This window comes from Podarcis gaigeae (genome assembly GCF_964106915.1).
Source record: "Podarcis gaigeae genome assembly, chromosome: 8".
In the NCBI taxonomy this organism is placed as follows: domain Eukaryota; kingdom Metazoa; phylum Chordata; class Lepidosauria; order Squamata; family Lacertidae; genus Podarcis; species Podarcis gaigeae.
Window position 1 is genome coordinate 64,618,510 of NC_139684.1, and position 22,070 is coordinate 64,640,579.

Genomic DNA, 22,070 nt, shown 5'->3' on the forward strand with positions numbered 1-22,070 from the left:
AAATAGGGCAGTGGCCAGGAGGATGTCATTCTGGTGCCAAAAAGCCTTGCAGGATTCTCCCCATACCTTTGTTATTTTTAATTGCAACAAAGTAGAGGAATAGTAAAGGAATAGTAGAGCAGTTTAATAAAGCTTTGTTCTTTTTCTCAGTCCAGATCTAACAACTACAGTAGTGCTGTTGTAGTACTAAACAAGGAGCCTCATAGTTAGTGCTTCAGAGAGTCTTCCTTGTACCCTTCAGACTTCCTCGTAGCAAAATACTGACATAGCTAAGCAAGTTAGCTTCATTGATCTTTACTAAGCTAGATAGGGTCTGTTTTCAACTCTGTGGCAAATAAGCCTGGTTCCTTTAAACTCAAACTGCTCTTAGACTTTGATTACCTGGTACCTCCCACAGCTTTCTGCTTTAAAGACTGCAGTTCCAAGTGTTTGAGGTTGGAGCCATAAGGAAAGGGACTAATGCAAAAAATCAGTGTACATTTCACAAAGAAATTTTGCTTACATTTTCTTAATGCTCAGACAATTGGGCCATTGCCTAGTCCCATTAAACCCCCCCCCCCCAATGTTTGTTCAACTAGTCTAAAAATCACTGGGGAGAGTGATCCTCTCATATGTTGGATCAAATGAACCTTCCCTGTCTCTTAAATGAAATAATTCCCTGGGAGTGTTTTTCCTGAGGCAGCTGTTGCCTTTTCTTCTGCAGTACAATCTTCCTGCAGTGGGAGAAAAGTAAGAGAAGAACAATCTGTCTAGGTAGTGGCTAGAATGCCATATGGGTTCGACTTGATACATTTTAGGAGCCCCAAAGGAACATTATCAAAACTGATTATCAACTTCTTTGGCTGGGAACTTGCATAGACAGCAAAGTTATCTTGAGGATTCTGACCCTGACAAAGGAAGCAACTTTGACCACTAGTTGTCTAACTTTAGTTTGTCCTAAAGTCTTCTTTCATTGCCTTTGTTTGGTGAAATGCCTTTCACTTTAACTAATGCTGATCCAAGACTTGCGACTATTTATCTCAGAACCACTGGCAGTCATCTTTGAGAATTCCTGGAGAACAGGCGAAGTCCCGGCAGACTGGAGGAGGGCAAATGTTGTCCCTATTTTCAAAAAGGGGAAAAGAGAGGACCCAAATAATTACCGCCCAGTCAGTCTGACATCAATACCAGGGAAGATTCTGGAGCAGATCATTAAGCAAACAGTCTGTGAGCACCTAGAAAGGAATGCTGTGATCACCAATAGTCAGCATGGATTTCTGAAAAATAAGTCATGTCAGACGAACCTGATCTCATTTTTTGACAGAATTACAAGCCTGGTAGATGAAGGGAACGCAGTGGATGTAGCCTACCTTGATTTCAGCAAGGCATTTGACAAGGTGCCCCATGATATTCTTGTAAAGAAGCTGGTAAAATGCGGTCTTGACTATGCTATCACTCAGTGGATTTGTAACTGGCTGACTGACCGAACCCAAAGGGTGCTCATCAATGGTTCCTCTTCATCCTGGAGAAGAGTGACTAGTGGGGTGCCACAGGGTTCTGTCTTGGGCTCGGTCTTATTCAACATCTTTATCAACGACTTGGATGATGGACTCAAGGGCATCCTAATCAAATTTGCAGATGACACCAAACTGGGAGGGGTGGCTAACACCCCAGAGGAAAGGATCACACTTCAAAACGACCTTGACAGATTAGAGAACTGGGCCAAAACAAACAAGATGAATTTTAACAGGGAGAAATGTAAAGTATTGCATTTGGGCAAAAAAAAATGAGAGGCACAAATACAAGATGGGTGACACCTGGCTTGAGAGCAGTACATGTGAAAAGGATCTAGGAGTCTTGGTTGACCACAAACTTGACATGAGCCAACAGTGTGACGCAGCAGCTAAAAAAGCCAATGCAATTCTGGGCTGCATCAATAGGAGTATAGCATCTAGATCAAGGGAAGTAATAGTGCCACTGTATTCTGCTCTGGTCAGACCTCACCTGGAGTACTGTGTCCAGTTCTGGGCACCACAGTTCAAGAAGGACACTGACAAACTGGAACGTGTCCAGAGGAGGGCAACCAAAATGGTCAAAGGCCTGGAAACGATGCCTTATGAGGAACGGCTAAGGGAGCTGGGCATGTTTAGCCTGGGGAAGAGGAGGTTAAGGGGTGATATGATAGCCATGTTCAAATATATAAAAGGATGTCACATAGAGGAGGGAGAAAGGTTGTTTTCTGCTGCTCCAGAGAAGCGGACACGGAGCAATGGTTCCAAACTACAAGAAGATTCCACCTAAACATTAGGAAGAACTTCCTGACAGTAAGAGCTGTTTGACAGTGGAATTTGCTGCCAAGGAGTGTGGTGGAGTCTCCTTCTTTGGAGGTCTTTAAGCAGAGGCTTGACAACCATATGTCAGGAGTGCTCTGATGGTGTTTCCTGCTTGGCAGGGAGTTGGACTCGATGGCCCTTGTGGTCTCTTCCAACTCTATGATTCTATGATTATCTGACTTGTATATTCATTTTCAACAATAGTTGTGAAAGCAGGTTACCCTTCCAGAAAAATAAAATGACAGTAATAACAATACAGTGTTGTAACAGTGACAGATTAAAAAATGGACAGCTAGTATTAAAGTAACATCTTAATAATAAAAGGCTTGCCTGAAGAGAGAGATTTTAACAGTCCATTGGTAACAGATTGCAGAGCTTGGGGGCCACCAGCAAAACAGCTGCTTGGACGGTGGCCACTAGCCTGATACATGGTGGGAGTGCAAAGAGGTATTCATCCTTACATCTCAAAGTATATGGCAACAGGTCATGTGCTTCCAGACTTGGAAAAATCTGCATACTATCATTGATCAGTTGCTTGAAAGTTATATTAACACCCCCTTCTTTCTATTTTAAAACTCAAAGCTGTGCAAGCACTGTGTCTCACACTATTGCTGTGACATAGTGCATGTAGTTTGCTCCTCCAAAGAGAAGTTGGCTAACAGAATTAGGAGACATCTGGATGTGGGTGTTCTGTTTTTCACCCCTGATGTTTCCTACATCTCTTACAGACTCTTAGCAACAGTGGAGCTTCTCTTTCTGTCTAAATCCTCACTTCTTCCCCAGGCCAGTTTGCCATTGTCAAGAGGTTTTCCTTCTGGCCTGTGTACAACTATATTCAGATAATACTGGGCTGACCTACATCCATATTTCATGCTTTTTAACAAAGTTCTACCATCTTTATAACCTCCTGCTTCTACTATAGATCTCTTAGTTCCTTGGTTGTCTCTTTACTGAATGGTTGTGTTGCTAGTTTCTCTTCATTGACTTGTTTCCTTTATTGCTTCTTTGCTCAAAGACAGAATATTTTGGGATTCTCACACAGTGTTACTGAATTTGCTTTGACTGGTCTTTTAACACCAGGTTGGTGTTCTTCATTACCAAGCCTTTTTGCAGTGAGAGACCAGAAATGTTAACTAGTTCCTTTACTGCCAGAAGATCTGATGTTTGTGAGAGAAGTTGGACATACCAGTGAATGTGCTTGTCTGCACCAGTCCATAGGTGCTGGCCCTTCTTGTTGTATGTGAACTTACGATTCAGTAGCCTGCATTTCAGAAACATACAATATGTGTTTACTGAAGAGTGCTCTTCATAGCATCTTGATTCTTCTGGGAGCTGAGTGAGGGACAACTTAAATAGGGCCATGCCTTACAATTCTGAGAAAGTTTAACTATTTGGCATACCCCTTTCTGTGGTTTATGAAAGGAAATTCACTGGTGAGTCCAGGCTGCTTCTCTGTAAGGATTCAATGAGGTTGCAGCTTTCCCAAAACTCCTGTGACATTTTGTTTGTAAATATTATCTTTCTCTTTCAACACCCATAAAGATAATGTCTGAACTTCTGCTGGAGCCCATTATATTGGCTTTTTATTTTATTGGCTATTCACTTGTTGCATAATCACTGTAACCAGCAAGACTTGAATCTAGATGATTATGCTTCATTTTTCTGGCACATTTGTACTGAAATTAAACTTTCATAGGATCTCAGCCATCTTTAGATGCACCATACTTCTGTAATCAGCTTTATTTCATAAGTTGTACTGCTTGAACATAGTTTCTAGGGTTAACACTTTTTTTACATTTGTTTCTAGGACTTGTTTTTACAGTGTTTTAGTTTGTATTTAGCATACATGCAATTTTATTTATTTAATTTTTCCTGTACTGCCTTTCTGCAACCTGCCCCCTCCCCATGCAAAGTGGCTGACAAAAATAACCAAACAAACAAATTAACCAAAATCCTGTATTGGTAAACAAAGCAGCAAAGACAGTATCAGCACGTCAATAACTAGCATTATAAAAAGAAAATTCAAGGCACTTTTAGTAGCCATCAAATAAAGCAGAAAATCGAGATTAATTCAAATTAAACAATGAGACTACAATAAAACAACAATAATGGAAACAGAAAGCTAATTAATATGAATTCAGAGTAATTAATCAACAAATGCATGGATGAGGACAGAATTCATTTCAAGTCTAAAAGATTTAAAAAGAGGCTAGACATATATTCCTCAGGTGGAGTTGCATCATTTGGGCATGGTCCACTGTCTAGTAGCAACCTGCATAACCTCTGGAGATAAGTACATCCAAGAAAGTTTGTTGATGGCTCAGCTGCTGAGCAGGTTCATATAAGAGCAGGCAGCCCTTAGGGTACCATGGTGCCAGATGATGTAGGGCTTTATAAATTAAGACCAGCCCTTTGAATTGTACCCAGAAACAAACTTGAAGACCACAAAGGTATTTGAATATGGATGTAATGTGTTGATTCCAAAAGATAAAAGAAGAAGAGTTTAGAATTGATATCCCGCTTTATCACTACCCTAAGGAGTCTCAAAACAGCTAACAATCTCTCCTTTCCCCTTCTCCCCCACAACAAACACTCTGTGAGGTGAGTGAGGCTGAGAGACTTCAGAGAAGTGTGACTAGCCCAAGGTCACCCAGGAACTACATGTGGAGGAGCGGTGATGCGAACCAGGTTCACCAGATTACAAGACTACCACTCTTAACCACTACACCATACTGGCTAGATTCATGACTAGTTAATGACCTGGCTATCATATTCTGAAATAGTTGTGAAGTTTTCAGAGAGACAGCTGTACATATAATGCACTGCAGTAATGAAACCTAGATCTTACTAAACTGCAATGTCATCTTTGCAGTAAAGGACCAATTTGTAATTATTGTACAACTGATGTTAACCTAGATTTCCACAATGTACTTAGACTGAAGTAGGGTGGGTGCGCCTACATCAGAATGGTGTCATTGCTTTTCTCCCTGCGTTATGTGGTGATATCCGAAGACCTACCTTTTCTCAGATTGCTTTTAAATTAATGTGTGATTCTCTCCTCTGCTTCTTCCTCTCTCTTTTTTCTCTAGAAATCCAGCTCCTCTACTACTACAAATGAAAAGATTACTAAACTATATGAGCTGGGTGGTGAGCCAGAAAGAAAGATGTGGGTAGATCGCTATTTGGCTTTCACTGAAGAGAAAGCAATGGGCATGACCAATCTTCCAGCTGTGGGCCGGAAACCCCTAGACCTGTATCGGCTCTATGTCTCTGTGAAGGAGATTGGAGGGCTGACTCAAGTGAGTTAACTTAAGCTTGTATCTGTTAAGATTCCCTTTCTCAGGTCCGTCTTACACACAACACACGTTTATGTATCTTATTAACCCTGGATGGATGCACAAGGCCACATCTAATTCATAAATTCCCTGCCCTGATAAGCAAAATTCTTGATAGGTTGATTCAGTTTTTTTATTCACATTACTACATCAGTTTGGGGTAGTAATACTACTGTTAGTGCTCCCTCCCCTCTTGAACTTGTGTTTTTATATTTGCTCCCCTAAGATGGACAATAAATTGCTTATTGCTTTTTTTTTAATCCTTTGTTATGAGGAAGGAAACTGGTGATTTGTATTTGAGTTTCCTTACTTTCCTAAACACTACTTGAGAAGGGTATCACTTTGCCTGTGGCATGCTTTAGAAAGGAGATGTGACTTGGATTTAAAAGTTGGCTCTTCTGGCTTTGTGCAGGTTAACAAAAACAAGAAATGGCGTGAGTTAGCAACCAATTTGAATGTGGGTACCTCCAGCAGTGCAGCTAGCTCTCTGAAGAAGCAGTACATCCAGTGTCTCTATGCCTTTGAGTGTAAGATTGAGCGAGGAGAAGATCCTCCCCCAGACATCTTTGCAACTGATTCAAAGAAGTCACAACCCAAAATACAGCCTCCATCTCCAGGTGAGTCAACTTTGACTTCTGAAGTGTTGAATTCATCCTGTCTTGCAATGTCTAGATCAGGGTCTAGTAGGCCACACCCTGTATGAATATATCACAGTTGCTCAACAGGGTCCTTATTCTACCAGAATGTGGAACTGTGGCAGTTATATATTTTTAAAAGGCATATTTACAAATGTGATTTATCTAGGAAGCCTTTCTGCATTTGTAAAGGTGTTAGAGCATCGTTGAGAACTGGAGGTGGCTTTTGCCTGCTCCAGGCAGGGTAGCTCTTTCAGATAAAGGATGGCATGTTGGGATTATACACTGATGTAGAAACAGTTGACTTTTCTTTCTGTTGTTCGCTTAAGACTTGAAAATGTCTTGATGTATATCTCAAATTTGACACCTTGTTTTTTAGAACCCAAAAGTATGCTTTATAAGGCTGGAATGATAGATTTAGTGCTGATACATTGCAGATTTCTCATGGGTTCATGGTTTGGATCAAAAATTTTGGTATCTGATCTAGAACTTGAGAAGACCTGGTTTCAACATATCATTCACTTCTTACATATAATGTTGTGTCCTTACACAGCTGCCTGTAGAATCACAACATGCTGCTCAACTGAATGGGCCAAATATGATGTGTGCTAAATGTCTTTTTTCTGTTAGTAGTCCTGTGGTACTCATTGTATCTCTGCAAACCACATAGCTGTGACTTTTCTAGCAGCCTGGGATTGTTGCAGTGAAGGGTAGGACTAGTACGAGAAAAATGGAACCAAGACTAACAATTGGCTTAAATACACTGCTACTGCTGTATTAATGTTCTTCAACATACTAGCTGTCTTAATGTTTGAAGAGCTCTAATCCATATACTTGATTTTTTTTTTAAAAAACTAATATCCACTACAAATTGGGCACTGTAAAAAAAATGTTTTTCTTTCTCCCCCACCCCTTCACTATGAAGGTAAGCACTGCTTTTTCTTAAGGTAAACACTGCTGTGATTGAAGTTCTTTTGCTTTCATTTTTTACTTATGCTGACCAATCCTTGTTTCATGAAAATTTCTCAGAACTTTGATCATCTATTATATTCCTGGCCATATGTGGGGGGAGAAGGTGGAAATGTGAGCCCAAAGCTTACAGTGGCTCTTTACTGCTCAGTAAACCATGGTTTAACATGACTTGCAAGCACAGCCACTGTGTTACTATCATGGTTGTGGAAATCGATTGGGGGGGCATATTAAAGAATTGTGACAAGGCAGCACTGTATGCCTGTAGCTACATTCTGAAGTAACTTCCTTCACAGCAGCATGATGGAGAACAGTTGACACGTCAGAGGTTTTGGGGGCTGACGTATCAAATAGGAGTGACATCCAGCAGTCAACCAAAAATGTTTTAGTAGTTGTGTTACATAAGATCAGGTGATTTGTCCATCAAATCCAGTGTTGTCATCTCTGGCTGGCAGTGGCTTTCCAGGATGTGAGATGAGAACTTTCCCATTACCTGCTACATGATCCCTTTGACTAAAGATGTCACAGGTTGATCCTGGGACCTTTGGTCCTCAAATCTAATTGGTGCCTACCAGAGTCTTAGTTTGACCTGTGAGACTGTTCCCCTCAAGCCACATCCACTTGCTCCAAACCTGGCATCGTATATGTCATGTGTGAGGTAGATAAATACTACAGAGGAACAACCAGGAGCCTTTGAATGAGATCCTTCTTGTTCCTTGGCAAATGGGACTTGTATTCATCATATTTTAAATTGGATGCCAAATACAAGCTCTGCTGGGATTGTTTCGACATGGGAGTTCCCAAGCAGAGCCAGTCCCTGCTAAAAGTGTGGCTTAAAGTCACAATCAGCTGGTTGGCATTCACTTCAAGCCCCAGTTGGATTGACTGGGATCTGCATTTGCTGTGCAGCTTGAGTCCAAGCCTCCTTGCAAAGGAAAAATGGATCACCTAATATCATGGTGATGGCATGCCTGTCAGAGTAGTGCAGCCAGAGGTGGCAGAACTCAGGATCCAGAACTCTGACCAGATCATGTTCCTCACCCCCCTGCTGTACAATGAAGACGTACTATTCCACAAAACAATAGTCCCTCATTTGGAATCATTCTGTATACAGTGGTGCCCCGCAAAACGAACGCCTCGCAAGACGGAAAATCCGCTAGACGAAAGGGTTTTCCATTTTGGAGGCGCTTCACAAAACAAATTTCCCTATGGGCTTCCTTCGCAAGACGAAAGCCCATAGGGAAATCTCCGGTACAGCGGGGAAGCGCAGCGCGTCTTCCCCACTGTCCTCGGACCTCCTCCGAAGGCTGGCGGTGGGGCGGAGAGACCTCCTCCTCCCCGCCAGGCTTCGGAAGGCTCCTCCGAAGCATGGCGATGGGGCGGAGAGCCCTCCTCCCCCCGCCAGGCTTCGGAAGGGTCCTCCGAAGGCTGGCGATGGGGCGGAGAGCCCTCCTCCCCCCGCCAGGCTTCGGAAGGCTCCTCCGAAGGCTGGCGATGGGGCGGAGAGCCCTCCTCCCCTGCTAGGCTTCGGAAGGCTCCTCCGAAGGCTGGCGGCAGGAGGAGGTCTCTCCGCCCCACCAGCAGCCTTCGGAAGGCTGCTCCGAAGGCTGGCGGCGGGAGGAGGGTTTTCCTTCCCACCGCCAACATTCAGAATACTGTTCTGAATGTTGGCGGTGGGGAGGAAAAACCCTCCTCCCACCGCAAGCCCCGGGAACAGAGGAGAAGCGCTGTGCGCCTTCCCCTCTGTTCCCGTACCTGTCCGAAGGCTGGCGGTGGGGCGGAGAGACCTCCTCCCGCCGTCAGCCTTCGGAAGGCTGCTCCAAAGGCTGGCGGCGGGAGGAGGTCTCTCCGCCCCACCGCCAGCCTTCGGAAGGCTGCTCCAAAGGCTGGCGGCGGGAGGAGGTCTCTCCGCCCCACCAGCAGCCTTCGGAAGGCTGCTCCGAAGGCTGGCGGCGGGAGGAGGTCTCTCCGCCCCACCGGCAGCCTTCGGAAGGCTGTCCTGAAGACTTGCGGTGGGAGGAGGGTTTTCTTTCCCACCGCCAACATTCAGAATGCTGTTCTGAATGTTGGCGGTGGGGAGGAAAACCCCTCCTCCCACCACAAGCCCCGGGAACAGGAGAGAAGCGCTGTGCGCCTTCCCCTCTGTTCCTGTACCTGTGCTGAAGGCTTGCGGTGGGGAGAAAAGCCCTTCTCCGCACCGCCAGCCTGGCAAGCGGTCTCCATAGGAACGCATTAATTGATTTTTAATGCATTCCTATGGGAAACCGTGCTTCGCAAGATGAAAAACTCACAAGAAGAAAAAACTTGCGGAACGAATTAATTTCGTCTTGCGAGGCACTACTGTATTTGAGCAGTCCAATACTGTTCGGTTGCTGAATGCACTAGCTGGGATTCAGTAAAAATATCACTGAGAGTAGTGATGTGCTCTTGCTCCCTGCTGGTGACCCAGTCTGAAATCCATTGCTGGAAGAGGACATGGTGGGAATTTGAGATAGACATTATAGGATCTGTACCTACCGTTTTCCTGTTGCTTTGTTCCCCTTCTCTTGAGCAAATGGATATCCTTCCAGTCTTCTGCTCCCTGCAGTGTGAATCCTTTTCATATTAAAATACTGTGGCTGCTTATTCTGAGTAAATGTAGTGGAGAGGATGCATAGCAACAGCATCATTTGAACCTGAACCTCCTGGACAGTAATTTTTGTTGTTGTGAGAAGGTGTGGTGACATGTTGCTTGGAGTATCCAAGTGACACACTATCTATCCCACACCACATGAGTGAGGGGATGCCCCTGTGGCAAATTATGTGATGGAGGCATCAGGGATACAGGTGTCATTTTGGCTGTCAACATTACGGTTTCATAGGGTTATATCCAGTCCTAGTTCTGTTTAGGGTGGACCAATTGAAATTAATGCACATTACAAACTAAGGTCCATTAATTACAATAGGTCTGCTCTAGAACTCAGTTGGATAAAACCCATAATCCCTAACCCACCACCTCAAAAATAATGGTTGTAGGTTTCATTTGCTGCATTTATTGTATACATCTTCTTATTGCATTTTTATTGTAAAGCCTCTCCATGAAAGTTTGTTTGAAGGGTGAGGCTGTGTATGAATTTAAAAACTCACAAGTACATTAATTGGGGATAACAAAACCAGCTCATTTTTGCTGTGTTGACCAACAACTGTAGTGGGACAGGAAACCATTGAACATTTACATTGCAATAATGCTGTTAATCTCCAAAGTGCCGCAGTATTCCTTGTAGTTGCTGTGAGAGGCTACCATAGCTAGCTCTCTAGAACTTATTACCCCTTTAAGAGGTGTACAGCTCCAAAAACTGGCTCTTGGCTGATTTACCTGCAGGCCTCTTTTAATTAAATGTCCTGTGCTGCTTTGGTTTCTGTTGGCTTCTGTTGAAAAGCTAATGCTTGTGGCTGGAAAAAGCCATGTTCCTGTGGTTGGATGGGGCTGATCTGTGCACTTAGGGGTATATCTGAAGGGGTAAACTTGCAGTTACAGCAAACAGCTCGCTTGTGGAAGATGCCAGGGTTCTCCAGCCAGCAAAAGCCCCCTATTTATTGTGTGTGGGTTTGTGGTGCTAGGTCCTGATTTGCTTTACCACTCTCCTTAAAGCATTTGTGGTGCTAAACTCCTCCTTACAGTGCTGCACAAGTAGTGTGTTAGATGCTGCCTCCTGGACTTCTACAGCATAAGCTTGTTCTTTCTCTCCCCTCCATGATTCCCCCTCCCTTCCCCAATCCCTTTCAGCTTTTTTTGGCTCCTGGTTATGAATGAATGGCTGGCAACATGTGCCCTGGGAAGCGCAGCCAGTTAGGCTTGAATTCACAGTGTATGGAATTGGCATCCCTCCAGCAGTTTGTAAATTTGTGAGTTGGGAGGGACAGCAGGGGGTGGGGACGAACAACAAATGGCAGCGACACAGGGAATGTCTCGAAACCTCTTCCTGCTGATGTCAGTGTATTAGAATGCAGCAGCGACTTTGCTTGTTGGATTCCCAGGGGAACGGAATGGAGCTGAAAGGCTAATGAATGGGGAGAGGGTGTGAGGGGAGGGGTTATGAATGAAGCTCCCTGCTGGGCTTGCCTCTGCCCTTCCTTCTCAGGAGATGTCCCCAGACTGGGAGGGAGCAGCGGAGCAGAGGGAGAGGGTGCCAGGAAGGTGGGGCGTAAACAAACATGACCTGTAGCTGACCTCTAGAGGATTTTAATGAATAGCTGAAATGACTCATCAACTTGCAAGGCTGAGGCAAGGGATATCAGTGCCGAAAATGGTAACTAATGGAAACCTTAATTAAGAGTTTGGCTTTCGCTAGCTGGTAGGAGTGTATAAATCTGAGAGATGGCACCATTAGAGGCTGTGGTTGGCCTGGAACAGCAGAACTCAATAAACTGCACAGCTGGCTTTTTGATATTGTATACCTGGATTTTCAGACAGTTTCCAGTGGTCTTGTGTCGAACGGTCCAGAGTAGCTGCTTGATACCTTTTCCTTAGCCTTCTATAGAAGAATTTGTCTTGGACTTCCTGGGAAGGCTCCAATGGAGATGCCCTGTGCTGTGCTTTTAGAACCTTTTACTTGAAGCGCTTGAACTAGGAGTTGGGTGTTTAATCTGTCATCAACATGCCTTTCTTGGTCATGTGCAAAACTGGACCATACTGATGCGGAATTGCCTCCCTGCCTAAAGATGCAGTACAGAACATTGTTTCTCCTAGGAGACTTTATTTTGTGGTCTAGTTCACAGCACCTTTCAGTTAAGCCTAGCAAATTTGGGTTAATAGTCACAGGCATTATGGTGTGTAGGAAAGAGCAAGTTCTGTTATAAAAATGATGACCATTGACTCCCAATATATCCTAGGATTTCAGGAAGTTGCACTTCCCTGTTCAAGAAGTACTACCTTTGAGAGTTTGCATTGCTATAAAATCCTTCAAGGTTTTTTCTTAATAGCTTCTATTTACCATGGAGCTGATGCCTCTCTTCTCTACTTGCAGCTGGTTCAGGCTCCATGCAGGGCCCTCAGACACCTCAGTCCACCAGTAGCTCCATGGCAGAAGGAGGAGACTTGAAGCCCCCAACTCCTGCATCTACGCCACACAGTCAAATGCCCCCTTTGCAAGGCATCAGGTATTCCGCAGTCAACTTCCTACTACTGACAAATGCCTAAAGGCTGCTGTGCCTGGCTGTGGCTTTTCTAATAGATTGCATTGATTGACTTCCATGTTAAAACAGTTCCTCCTTTTGTTGGCTCAGGAGTAACTCAGTAGGCCTTCAGGACACCTTTCCCGATGGCAGTGACCCTACTTTCCAGAAGAGGAACTCCATGACTCCAAACCCAGGGTACCAGCCCAGCATGAATACTTCTGACATGATGGGTCGCATATCCTATGAAACAAAGGATCCATATGGCAGTATGAGAAAAGGTGATGTTATCTTTCATACTATAGCACAGAGCCATTAAACTCTCTAATCCCATGAAAGGAGCTTTGGAACAAAATAGCTTTAATTTTATGTCCAATATAGCTTCATTTCTTCCTGCTGAAGATTGATGGTTTCCTTTCTCCACTTTCAGGAAGTGATCCCTTTATGTCCTCAGGGCAGGGCCCCAACAGTGGTATGGGTGATCCTTATAATCGTGCTACAGGTCCAGGGATGACTAATATGGCCATGGGGCAGAGGCAGCATTATCCTTATAGCCCTTATGAGAGAGTGAGGTGAGTATTCACCCTGGATGCATTGATTCTATGATTGATTGATTGATTGATTGATTGATTGATTTATCCATCCATCCCACCTTTCCCCTAGAACAAGTCAGTTCTCAAAAATGAAAACAGATACAGACCCTATGTTCCTATACCAAGCAAATCACAGTTATGCAAATATTTGCTAAATGAACACAGCATTTTTCTCCCAGAAATATCAGTTTTCACAGAATTCATGTGTCTCTGGTTTGGGTTTACAGGTGAATATGTTTTTCAGGAGTATGTAAGTGGCAGGAGGGCTGGATATGGGCAAGGCAGGCTTTGAAGGATTGTGTTAGTGAAACAGGACTAGAAAATGTGACAGATGAGGTGATGGCTGGACTCTGTTTCCTGAACTATGGAGCCTTGCATGAGCACCACCCCACCTTGTCAGACAATGAGGACTAGAAATTCTACAACGAATGAGAAATTTAAAATTCTATACAAAATGTACAAAATTGTACAGAACTGCAGAAGGCAAAGAGAGCCCTGGTTCTGTAACATGCATTATATTTATTTGCAGTGGTGATTGTGCTGTTAGGTCAAGTATGGGGAAACAGTAGCCCTCCAGATGTTGGACTACAACTCTCACCATCCCTGACCATGCTGACTGGGGATAATGGGAGTTTGGAGTCCAAAAACATCTGGAGGGCTACAGGCTCCCCATCCCGCGTTAGATTATTTCTTTGTAGATGAAGGCTAGAATTGCTTATAGTGTGAGGGTGTGCTGTGTTTTCCTTCAGGACTGAAGCTGGAATGGGACCTGAAACCAATTTAGGAACCGGAACACCCCAGCCCAACATCATGCCTTCCACTCCTGATTCAGGGATGTACTCCCCAAGCCGATATCCTCAGCAGCCACAGCAGCGGTAGGTTCCAGTATGCCTCTGTTGTGTCAGCAATACAGTCACAATAGAATTCCATGGTGTTCTGTGCATCTGGGAAGAAAACTAATACTTTCATCTTTTCTGCAGACATGATTCCTATGGCAATCAATTTCCCACTCAAGGTACATCCTCCAGCAGCCCCTTTCCTAGCCAACAAACCACCCTATATCAGCCACAACAGCAGGTGAGCTCCCTGAGGTTTTGCAATTCAACTGATAAAGATTGTGGTGGTTGCGACCTATGAGCAGCCACAGAAGGGAAGGATAGTAATGGTTTCGTTCAGTGGTTCTCAAAAGGAGTGGCATGTGTGGCAGGAAGATTCAAGGAAAATAAAATAAACATTTGAATATTTCAGTGTAGTATTGTATCAAAATATTGGGGGGGGGGATTTACAATCAGAAACCGTATCCATGCCTCTATTCAAGATTATTGGCTCTGCAACATATTGTTGTGAACAGAGATTTTCAGCTCTGACAAATATGAAAGATCAAAAAGATGCAGGCTTCCTCAACCTCGGCCCTCCAGATGTTTTGGGACTACAATTCCCACCATCCCTGATCACTGGTCCTGCTAGCTAGGGATCATGGGAGTTGTAGGCCAAAAACATCTGGAGGGCCGAGGTTGAAGAAGCCTGGAAAAGAGAAACACTTCTTTGCATTGATGAGATGAAAGTTTGTTTTTCTCAAATTAGACATAATATAACTGATATTATCCTGCAAAAGCAAGCTTACACTTCTCATTGAGTTTGTATACATACTTAAGCTACATATGTAAAAGGCTTGTTTATGATTATATCATGTTCTTATGTAGCTGCGCTGTTTTATGCTTTCTTGATTTCCTATGATCATATTATAAAGTAGTTGTGTTCTGTGTTAAATCAAGCACTGCTAGTTGTTTCTTCTTTTTCAATGTATTTCTTATCAATAAAAATTTGGTGTGGTAAGGTAAAAAATTATCTTAAAATGTAGCTGAGCGAAATCAAATCGTAGTTCAGGAAATTTAGGATAGGTGTCCACCCCTCAAAGATCTCCCTTTTGTATAGAATTCAGTTTCTGTATTTCTTAATATACATAATCACAGTGTAATTTTGTGTACAGGGTTCTCTTTCAGTCTTGGCAGTATATATGACTCCTATCTTCTTATTTGAATTCAAAGCTGGAATATAATTATGTCTCACTTGGATGAGAAGGTGTTTACAGTTGTAAAGCGTGGTCTATAACAAAAAAATCCAGGATTTGAATATTCTTATAGCTTTGCCTTAATAATGTTACCATAGCAGGATACTTGAAGGTTGAAATATTAATAATAAAAGTGCTGTTATAGAAGCTTAACCAGCTGTTTGCAGTGGGCACCTTTTACTCTTTTTATTTTTGGCATAACTCTGCACACGCTTATCTTGCCACAGACCCCTTGCCACAAATCATTTCTATTGTCTGGAGCCATGTGGCTGTAGTCAAATTTGCAGTTACTGATGTGATCGAGTACAGTGGGCCCTGGTGAGCAAGGCTTATGAAAACCAGCATCATGTTAAATTGCATCCAGTCCCCAGTCTTAGATTTGATAGTGCTTGTGTTTTCCCCTCCTAGTATATAAAGGAAACCATGGCCCTCTCCAAAGTGCCTTGATATAGCCCTGTATACAGCAAGAGAGGGAGGCAAAATAAGGTTAGCTTTCAATGTGCTTTATTGAAAACCTCTTCCAGCCTGAACCAGATATACAACATATTCTGTAAACAGAGTACAGATGTTCATTTTGGACAAGGAGATAATCAGGTTTGAAGCTTCTAGTACCAAACCCTGGTACACCAGAGAACAGTTCTGAGTAGGATGAGAAGAAACTGATGACTTCATGCTGTTCTGTGAATGCTGTAGGTTCCTGCCCATAATCTCTTAGAATGAGAGCCACTTATGAATTGCCAGCTTTTGTTTTCTTTCCAGAATTATAAGCGACCGATGGATGGAAACTATGGCCCCCCAGCCAAACGACACGAAGGGGAACTGTACAATGTACCGTACAGCACAGGCCAGGGACAGGCTCAACAGCAGCTGCCTCCGGCACAAACCCAACAACCAAGCCAGCAGCAAACTGCTCAACCGCCTTCACAGCAGGAAATCTATAACCAGTATCCGAACACATACCCTGCCACAGATCGCCGACCTGCTGCTGGGCCACAGAACCAGTTCCCATTCCAGTTTGTCAGAGAGAGGGTCTCTGCTCCCCCAGGCTCTAGCACACAGCAGAATATTGCTCCTCAAATGATGGGTGGGCCCATACAGTCCACTCCAGAGGGCCCACAGCAAGGCACCATGTGGCAAGGGCGTAACGAGATGAGCTACAGCTATCCCAACCGGCAGACTACTGGTTCTGCACCCCAGGGTCCTGCATATCATGGAGTGAATCGAACAGATGAAATGCTACATCCGGATCAGAGGGTTAATCACGAAGGACCGTGGCCTTCTCATGGAAACCGCCAGCCTCCTTATGGGCCCTCTGCCCCTGTGCCCCCAATGACAAGGCCGCCCCAGCCCAACTACCAGACCCAACCCAGCATGCAGAATCACATTCCTCAGGTATCTAGTCCAGCACCTCTTCCCAGACCGGTGGAAAACCGCACCTCTCCAAGTAAATCTCCATTCCTGCACTCAGGAATGAAGATGCAAAAGGCGGGGCCTCCTGTCCCTGCCTCACATATAACACCAGCAGCTGTACAACCTCCTATGATACGACGGGACATCACATTCCCACCTGGATCAGTGGAAGCTACACAGCCTGTGATGAAACAAAGACGACGTCTGACCACAAAAGATATTGGTAATTGAGCTTTCATTCCCTTGAGTTGATGGGAGAGTGGTGTGTGCCAGACCACAAGACACCCTTTGGTGTATCATGCAGGGATTTGGAACCTTTTTCAGCCTGAGGGGCTGCAGTCACTTGTGGGCAATCTTCCAGGGACCACACATCCGGGGGGTGGGGGTTGGACACACACCACTCCATCCAGGCAAGCAAGAGGTATTATTACAATTCAAGGGCCCATTCCAACCAGGTAAGATCACTAGAGGAGGACACAGAGCAGAGCCAATGAGGGGTGTGTCATGGGTAGAGACGGGCCAATGAGGGTTGTCAAGCCTGGAGGCTTGGAGTTCCTCAGTGCTACATTATTATGAGGGAAAGGACTCTTAGATTGGAAATAGATGCTCTTGGTTGCTGTGGTTATGTCTAGTATCCCTTCATGTGCTGGATGCAATCCACAGGGAATTTTGCAAACCTAATGGAAATCATTGGGAGCCATGCAAGAGCTTTCTTAGATTTGTGCAAGGGTGATTTCTTATGGATTGAGAATTCAAGTCTAGTCCACCTGGCTGGGTGACTTGCTTTTGGTTCTTGTACAGTGTAGAAAGCAGGATTCAGGGACAGGTTTAGTTTCATTTCATTCTGGGAGTTCAAATTGCATCAAATGTGTTTCTATGTTGCAGGAACACCTGAAGCTTGGAGAGTAATGATGTCTCTGAAATCTGGGTTACTGGCTGAAAGTACGTGGGCTTTGGATACCATAAACATTCTGCTGTATGATGACAACAGCATAATGACCTTCAACCTTAGCCAGGTGAGTTGACACCTCCAGGAGACAGGGCTTTTGAAATTTCAAAGTGCAATTGAAAGACATGAGCAAAAGATTAACATAGAAATGTGACTAAAGTTTGGGCTGTGTGTATTCTGCATAGTGTGGAATTCAGCGTCTTGAGAATCATTTAATGTCCTTAGGGCTGAAATATTAGGCTTGATATCTTTGGGGGTGGATAGGGCTTCCAGAAATCAGGCCATATGGTTTCCTGTCTTTGCTTCTTGTCCCTGTATGACTAGAAGTAACAAAGTTATATAAAGTATGTAAATCTAGACAACTTTGCATTACTTAACTGGTATCTGTATCTGTGCAGAATGTTAACTGTAAGTGCACACATTTTTTTCTTATCAGTGAAATTTTAAGTGCTGGGGCATTATTATTATTATTATTATTATTATTATTATTATTATTATTTTATTATTTCAATTTATACACCCCCCTATACCCAGAGGTCTCAGGGCGGTTCACAATCAGGGAAGTTCACAAACATGGTGAAGAGTGGATAAGACAAAACAACAACAACAATAACAACACCGCAGCCAAGGACCTACCATGGTTAGGATTTGCGAGTTAATAAATACAAAGACCCAAACAATTTACTTGGGGCATTAGTCCACAAAAGCCTTAGTCCACTTTATCAGAGGTCCTGATATACAGGGCATTTATTCATAAAAGCTATATTAAATTTGTTGACTCTTTAAAGGTTGTTCAAGACACTGGTTTTAGTGCAACAGACTAACATTGAAAGTTTTGATTGTATTTTAGCATATGCATTTCAACTTACAGGTTTGAAACTAGGCTCAGATGTAACATAAAACTATGGTTTGGTGCTACATGAGTGAACCTAGAACTTGTGCACTTACTTTTTCCATTGGGTCTGCGATTGTTACCCTCCCTTATTTGTTTGCAGCAAGCCATATTTTTCCATCATGTCTGAACTGGCAAACTATGGTTTGCACTTGTCATTCAAACTATGGTAAAACCCTGGTTTCTAGGGCAAGTGCAAACCAAAATTGTAAACAAAGGTTTGAGCATGGTTTTCAAGCAGTTTTCCAGTTTGGATGTAATGACAATATGTGGTTTTGACACAAACGGGAGAGAGAACTATGATTTGGCGTTATGTCTGAATTGGGCCAAAGTTGTCTTCAGGGGCAAGAAAATGTTGCACTATCTTATTTCATGTTCTGTTCCCTTGCAGCTGCCAGGGTTGTTGGAGCTACTAGTGGAATATTTCCGACGATGCCTGATAGAAATATTTGGAATCCTGAAGGAATATGAGGTGGGAGATCCAGGGCAAAGAACACTATTGGATCCTGAGAGGGTCAGCAAATCTTCGAGTCCTCCTCCTGAAGAGGGGGATAAAGAGGAGCCACAGAGTCCTAACTGTGAGGAGGAAGAGGAAGGGGAGGAGGAGGCTGCCTTTGCAAATAAAGCCACAGCGCCTCTTGAGAGCAACGAGGAAAAGCTAGTCAGTAAATTTGACAAGCTTCCAGTCAAGATAGTGCAGAAGAATGACCCATTTGTGGTAGATTATTCTGACAAACTTGGCCGGGTACAGGAATTTGAGAGCGGGCTGCTGCACTGGCGGATTGGTGGGGGAGACACCACTGAACACATTCAAACCCACTTTGAAAGCAAAATGGAGCTGTCGTTGACTCACAAGCGAGCTCCTTGCAACTCTATTTTGCGAAAACATTCTGTAGCTGAGAGCAACCCAGTCACCCGAGAGGGAGTATCCCCTCCATCTGACAGTCCTCCAGAGAAAAGGATAACAGCTACCATGGACGACATGCTTTCAGCACGACCCAGCTCATTGGCAGAGGAGGAGGGAGTAAGAAATGTGGAGGTGGCAAAGGAAAGTGGTAAATTCCCATTTGGCATTAGTCCAGCTCAGAGCCACAGAAACATACAAATCCTGGAGGACGAACCTCACAGTAAAGACGAGACGCCCCTCTGCACGCTTCTAGACTGGCAGGATTCGTTGTCTAAACGTTGCATCTGTGTGTCTAACATCATCAGGAGTTTATCATTTGTGCCAGGCAATGACTTTGAGATGTCTAAACACCCTGGTCTGCTGCTGATCTTAGGGAAACTGATTCTCCTGCACCATAAGCATCCAGAACGCAAACAGGCACCACTGACATATGAGAAAGAAGAGGAGCAGGACCAAGGAGTGAGCTGCAACAAAGTGGAGTGGTGGTGGGACTGCTTGGAGATGCTGCGTGAAAACACTTTGGTCACATTGGCCAACATCTCTGGCCAGCTGGACCTTTCACCATACCCTGAGAGCATCTGTTTGCCTATCCTAGATGGACTCCTCCATTGGGCAGTGTGTCCTTCAGCAGAAGCCCAAGATCCTTTTCCAACCCTGGGGCCTAATGCTGTCCTTTCCCCTCAAAGACTGGTTTTGGAAACCCTCAGTAAACTCAGCATCCAGGATAACAATGTGGATTTGATCCTTGCAACGCCACCCTTCAGTCGCTTGGAGAAACTCTACAGCACCATGGTGCGTTTCCTTAGTGACCGAAAGAACCCGGTGTGCCGGGAGATGGCTGTGGTACTACTGGCCAACTTGGCGCAGGGCGACAGCTTGGCAGCTAGAGCCATTGCTGTGCAGAAGGGCAGCATTGGCAACTTGTTAGGCTTCTTGGAGGACAGCCTGGCAGCCACTCAGTTTCAACAGAGCCAAGCCAGTTTGATGCACATGCAGAACCCTCCCTTTGAGCCGACCAGTGTAGACATGATGCGTCGGGCAGCTCGAGCGCTGCTCGCCCTGGCCAAAGTGGACGAGAACCACTCTGAGTTCACGTTATATGAGTCACGGCTGTTGGACATCTCCGTGTCACCTCTGATGAACTCGTTGGTTTCACAAGTTATTTGTGATGTACTGTTTTTAATTGGCCAGTCATGACAGCCGTGGGATGCCTATACCCCCTGTGTGCGTGTGTGTGAGTGGAGGACTTAGAAACTGATTGTTGCCCTTTATTTATGCAAAACCACCTCAGAATCCACTGTCTGCCCTGCGCTGTCCTGCTTCTACCTTGGGGAAAAAGATATTCCCCCTTCCCTCACCTCTGCCCTTCAGATCTGTCCTAAACCCCTGTTCAAGGAGACAAAGTTCTGCCTACATTTAAAAAAAAAGACTTTTTTATTTTAACCAAAGTTGCTGTTGTTTACAGTGAGTTTGGGGAAAACAACTTTGTCCTGTTACCGCATCAACAGGCGCTACTTTCATAACTGTTTTTAATGGTAAACTCTGAAGGACAAAAAAAGTGACTGCTGAACTCTTGTGTGGTTTATCGTTGTACATTCACAATCTTGCAGGAACCAAGAAGCTACCAGTTGTTAACAGACCTTGTCCAATGGAGGCCTGTGCAGTAGAGTGTAGAACTTCATGTACTGTACACCTTAAACTGTAAACATACTGTAATAATGTCTCACATTGAAGAAGAAAAAAAGCTGGATCAGCAGCAAGCTGTAGTTTTTAAAAATGTTTTTAGTTAATGTTGAGGAGAAAAAAAGGCTTTTCCCCCAAAGTATCATGTGTGAACCTACAACACCCTGACCTCTTTCTCTCTTCCTCCTTGATTGTATGAATAACCCTGAGATCACCTCTTAGAACTGGTTTTAACCTTTAGCTGCAGCCTCATGGCTGCCACGTGTGTATATATATATGACGTTGTACATTGCACATGCCCTCAGACTCCTTGCAGTTTTGTTCCCCTTCTCCCTGCACCCCTTTATAGTATGACGAGTTAAACGAGTTGATGACCTGCAAAAGCGAGACACCAATTATTTAATCTCTTGCCAGACATCTCTCTCTCTCTCTCTCTTTCTTTCTTTCTCTTTCTCTATTTCTCTCTTTCTCTCTCTGGAGGATGCTGTACAGGTCTCTGTGTATAAAGTCATTGCTGTCTCAGCAGCCAATCAACTTATAGTTTTATTTTTCCTGGGGTTTTTTTGTTTTTTTGTTTTTCTTTCTAATCGAGGTGTGAAAAAGTTCTAGGTTCAGTTGAAGTTCCTGATGAAGAAACACAATTGAGATTTTTCAGTGATGAATTCTGCATATTTGTATTTCAGACGATGTAGCTAAAAAAAAACTTGATGTAAATTCCTCCCTTTTTTCCTTTTTTGGCTTAATGAATATCATTTATTCAGTATGAAATCTTTATACTATATGTTCCACGTGTTAAGAATAAATGTACATTAAATCTTGGTAAGATGTTTGTGAGGGTTTTCATTTTTGAATGGCCCAAAAGGCCGCCTAGTGGGATCATCCACACTTCTAATTTGGATTGAAATGCAATTTTAGAAATTGCATTTCTAAAAAGTAAAAAAAAAAAAAAAAAGACTCCTGGGTTAAAGGAAGAGACTGCCTACTTCCAAAGGGAAATACGTGGGATTTCTGTTTTAAAATCAGGAAACAGTTGTTGCTTTGAAGATTAGAAAAGTAAGCAGTTCTTGATTTTGGAAGAGTTTTTACCTTAACTTTAAACACCTTTTGCCTGAGGGCCCCAAAGAAAGTGTGCCTGCCATGTTGCTAAGAATTTATAAATC

The 22,070-nt window shown here is 43.8% G+C and overlaps 1 protein-coding gene across 5 annotated transcripts in view; it reads left to right on the forward strand.

The window, feature by feature from the left end:
• ARID1A (AT-rich interaction domain 1A) overlaps nt 1-21,733 on the forward strand; it is a 130,740-nt gene extending 109,007 nt beyond the window's left edge. For all 5 annotated transcript variants that reach the window (XM_083750602.1, XM_083750601.1, XM_083750599.1 and 2 more), the window contains 10 exons: nt 5,402-5,611; nt 6,060-6,264; nt 12,258-12,390; nt 12,517-12,686; nt 12,836-12,977; nt 13,748-13,873; nt 13,979-14,075; nt 15,829-16,702; nt 17,365-17,495; nt 18,712-21,733. In XM_083750602.1, the coding sequence (XP_083606728.1) occupies nt 5,402-5,611; nt 6,060-6,264; nt 12,258-12,390; nt 12,517-12,686; nt 12,836-12,977; nt 13,748-13,873; nt 13,979-14,075; nt 15,829-16,702; nt 17,365-17,495; nt 18,712-20,424 (3,801 nt within the window). In that variant the 3' untranslated portion in view covers nt 20,425-21,733. The remainder of the gene's footprint in view (nt 1-5,401; nt 5,612-6,059; nt 6,265-12,257; nt 12,391-12,516; nt 12,687-12,835; nt 12,978-13,747; nt 13,874-13,978; nt 14,076-15,828; nt 16,703-17,364; nt 17,496-18,711) is intronic.
• The last annotated feature ends 337 nt before the right edge of the window (nt 21,734-22,070 follow it).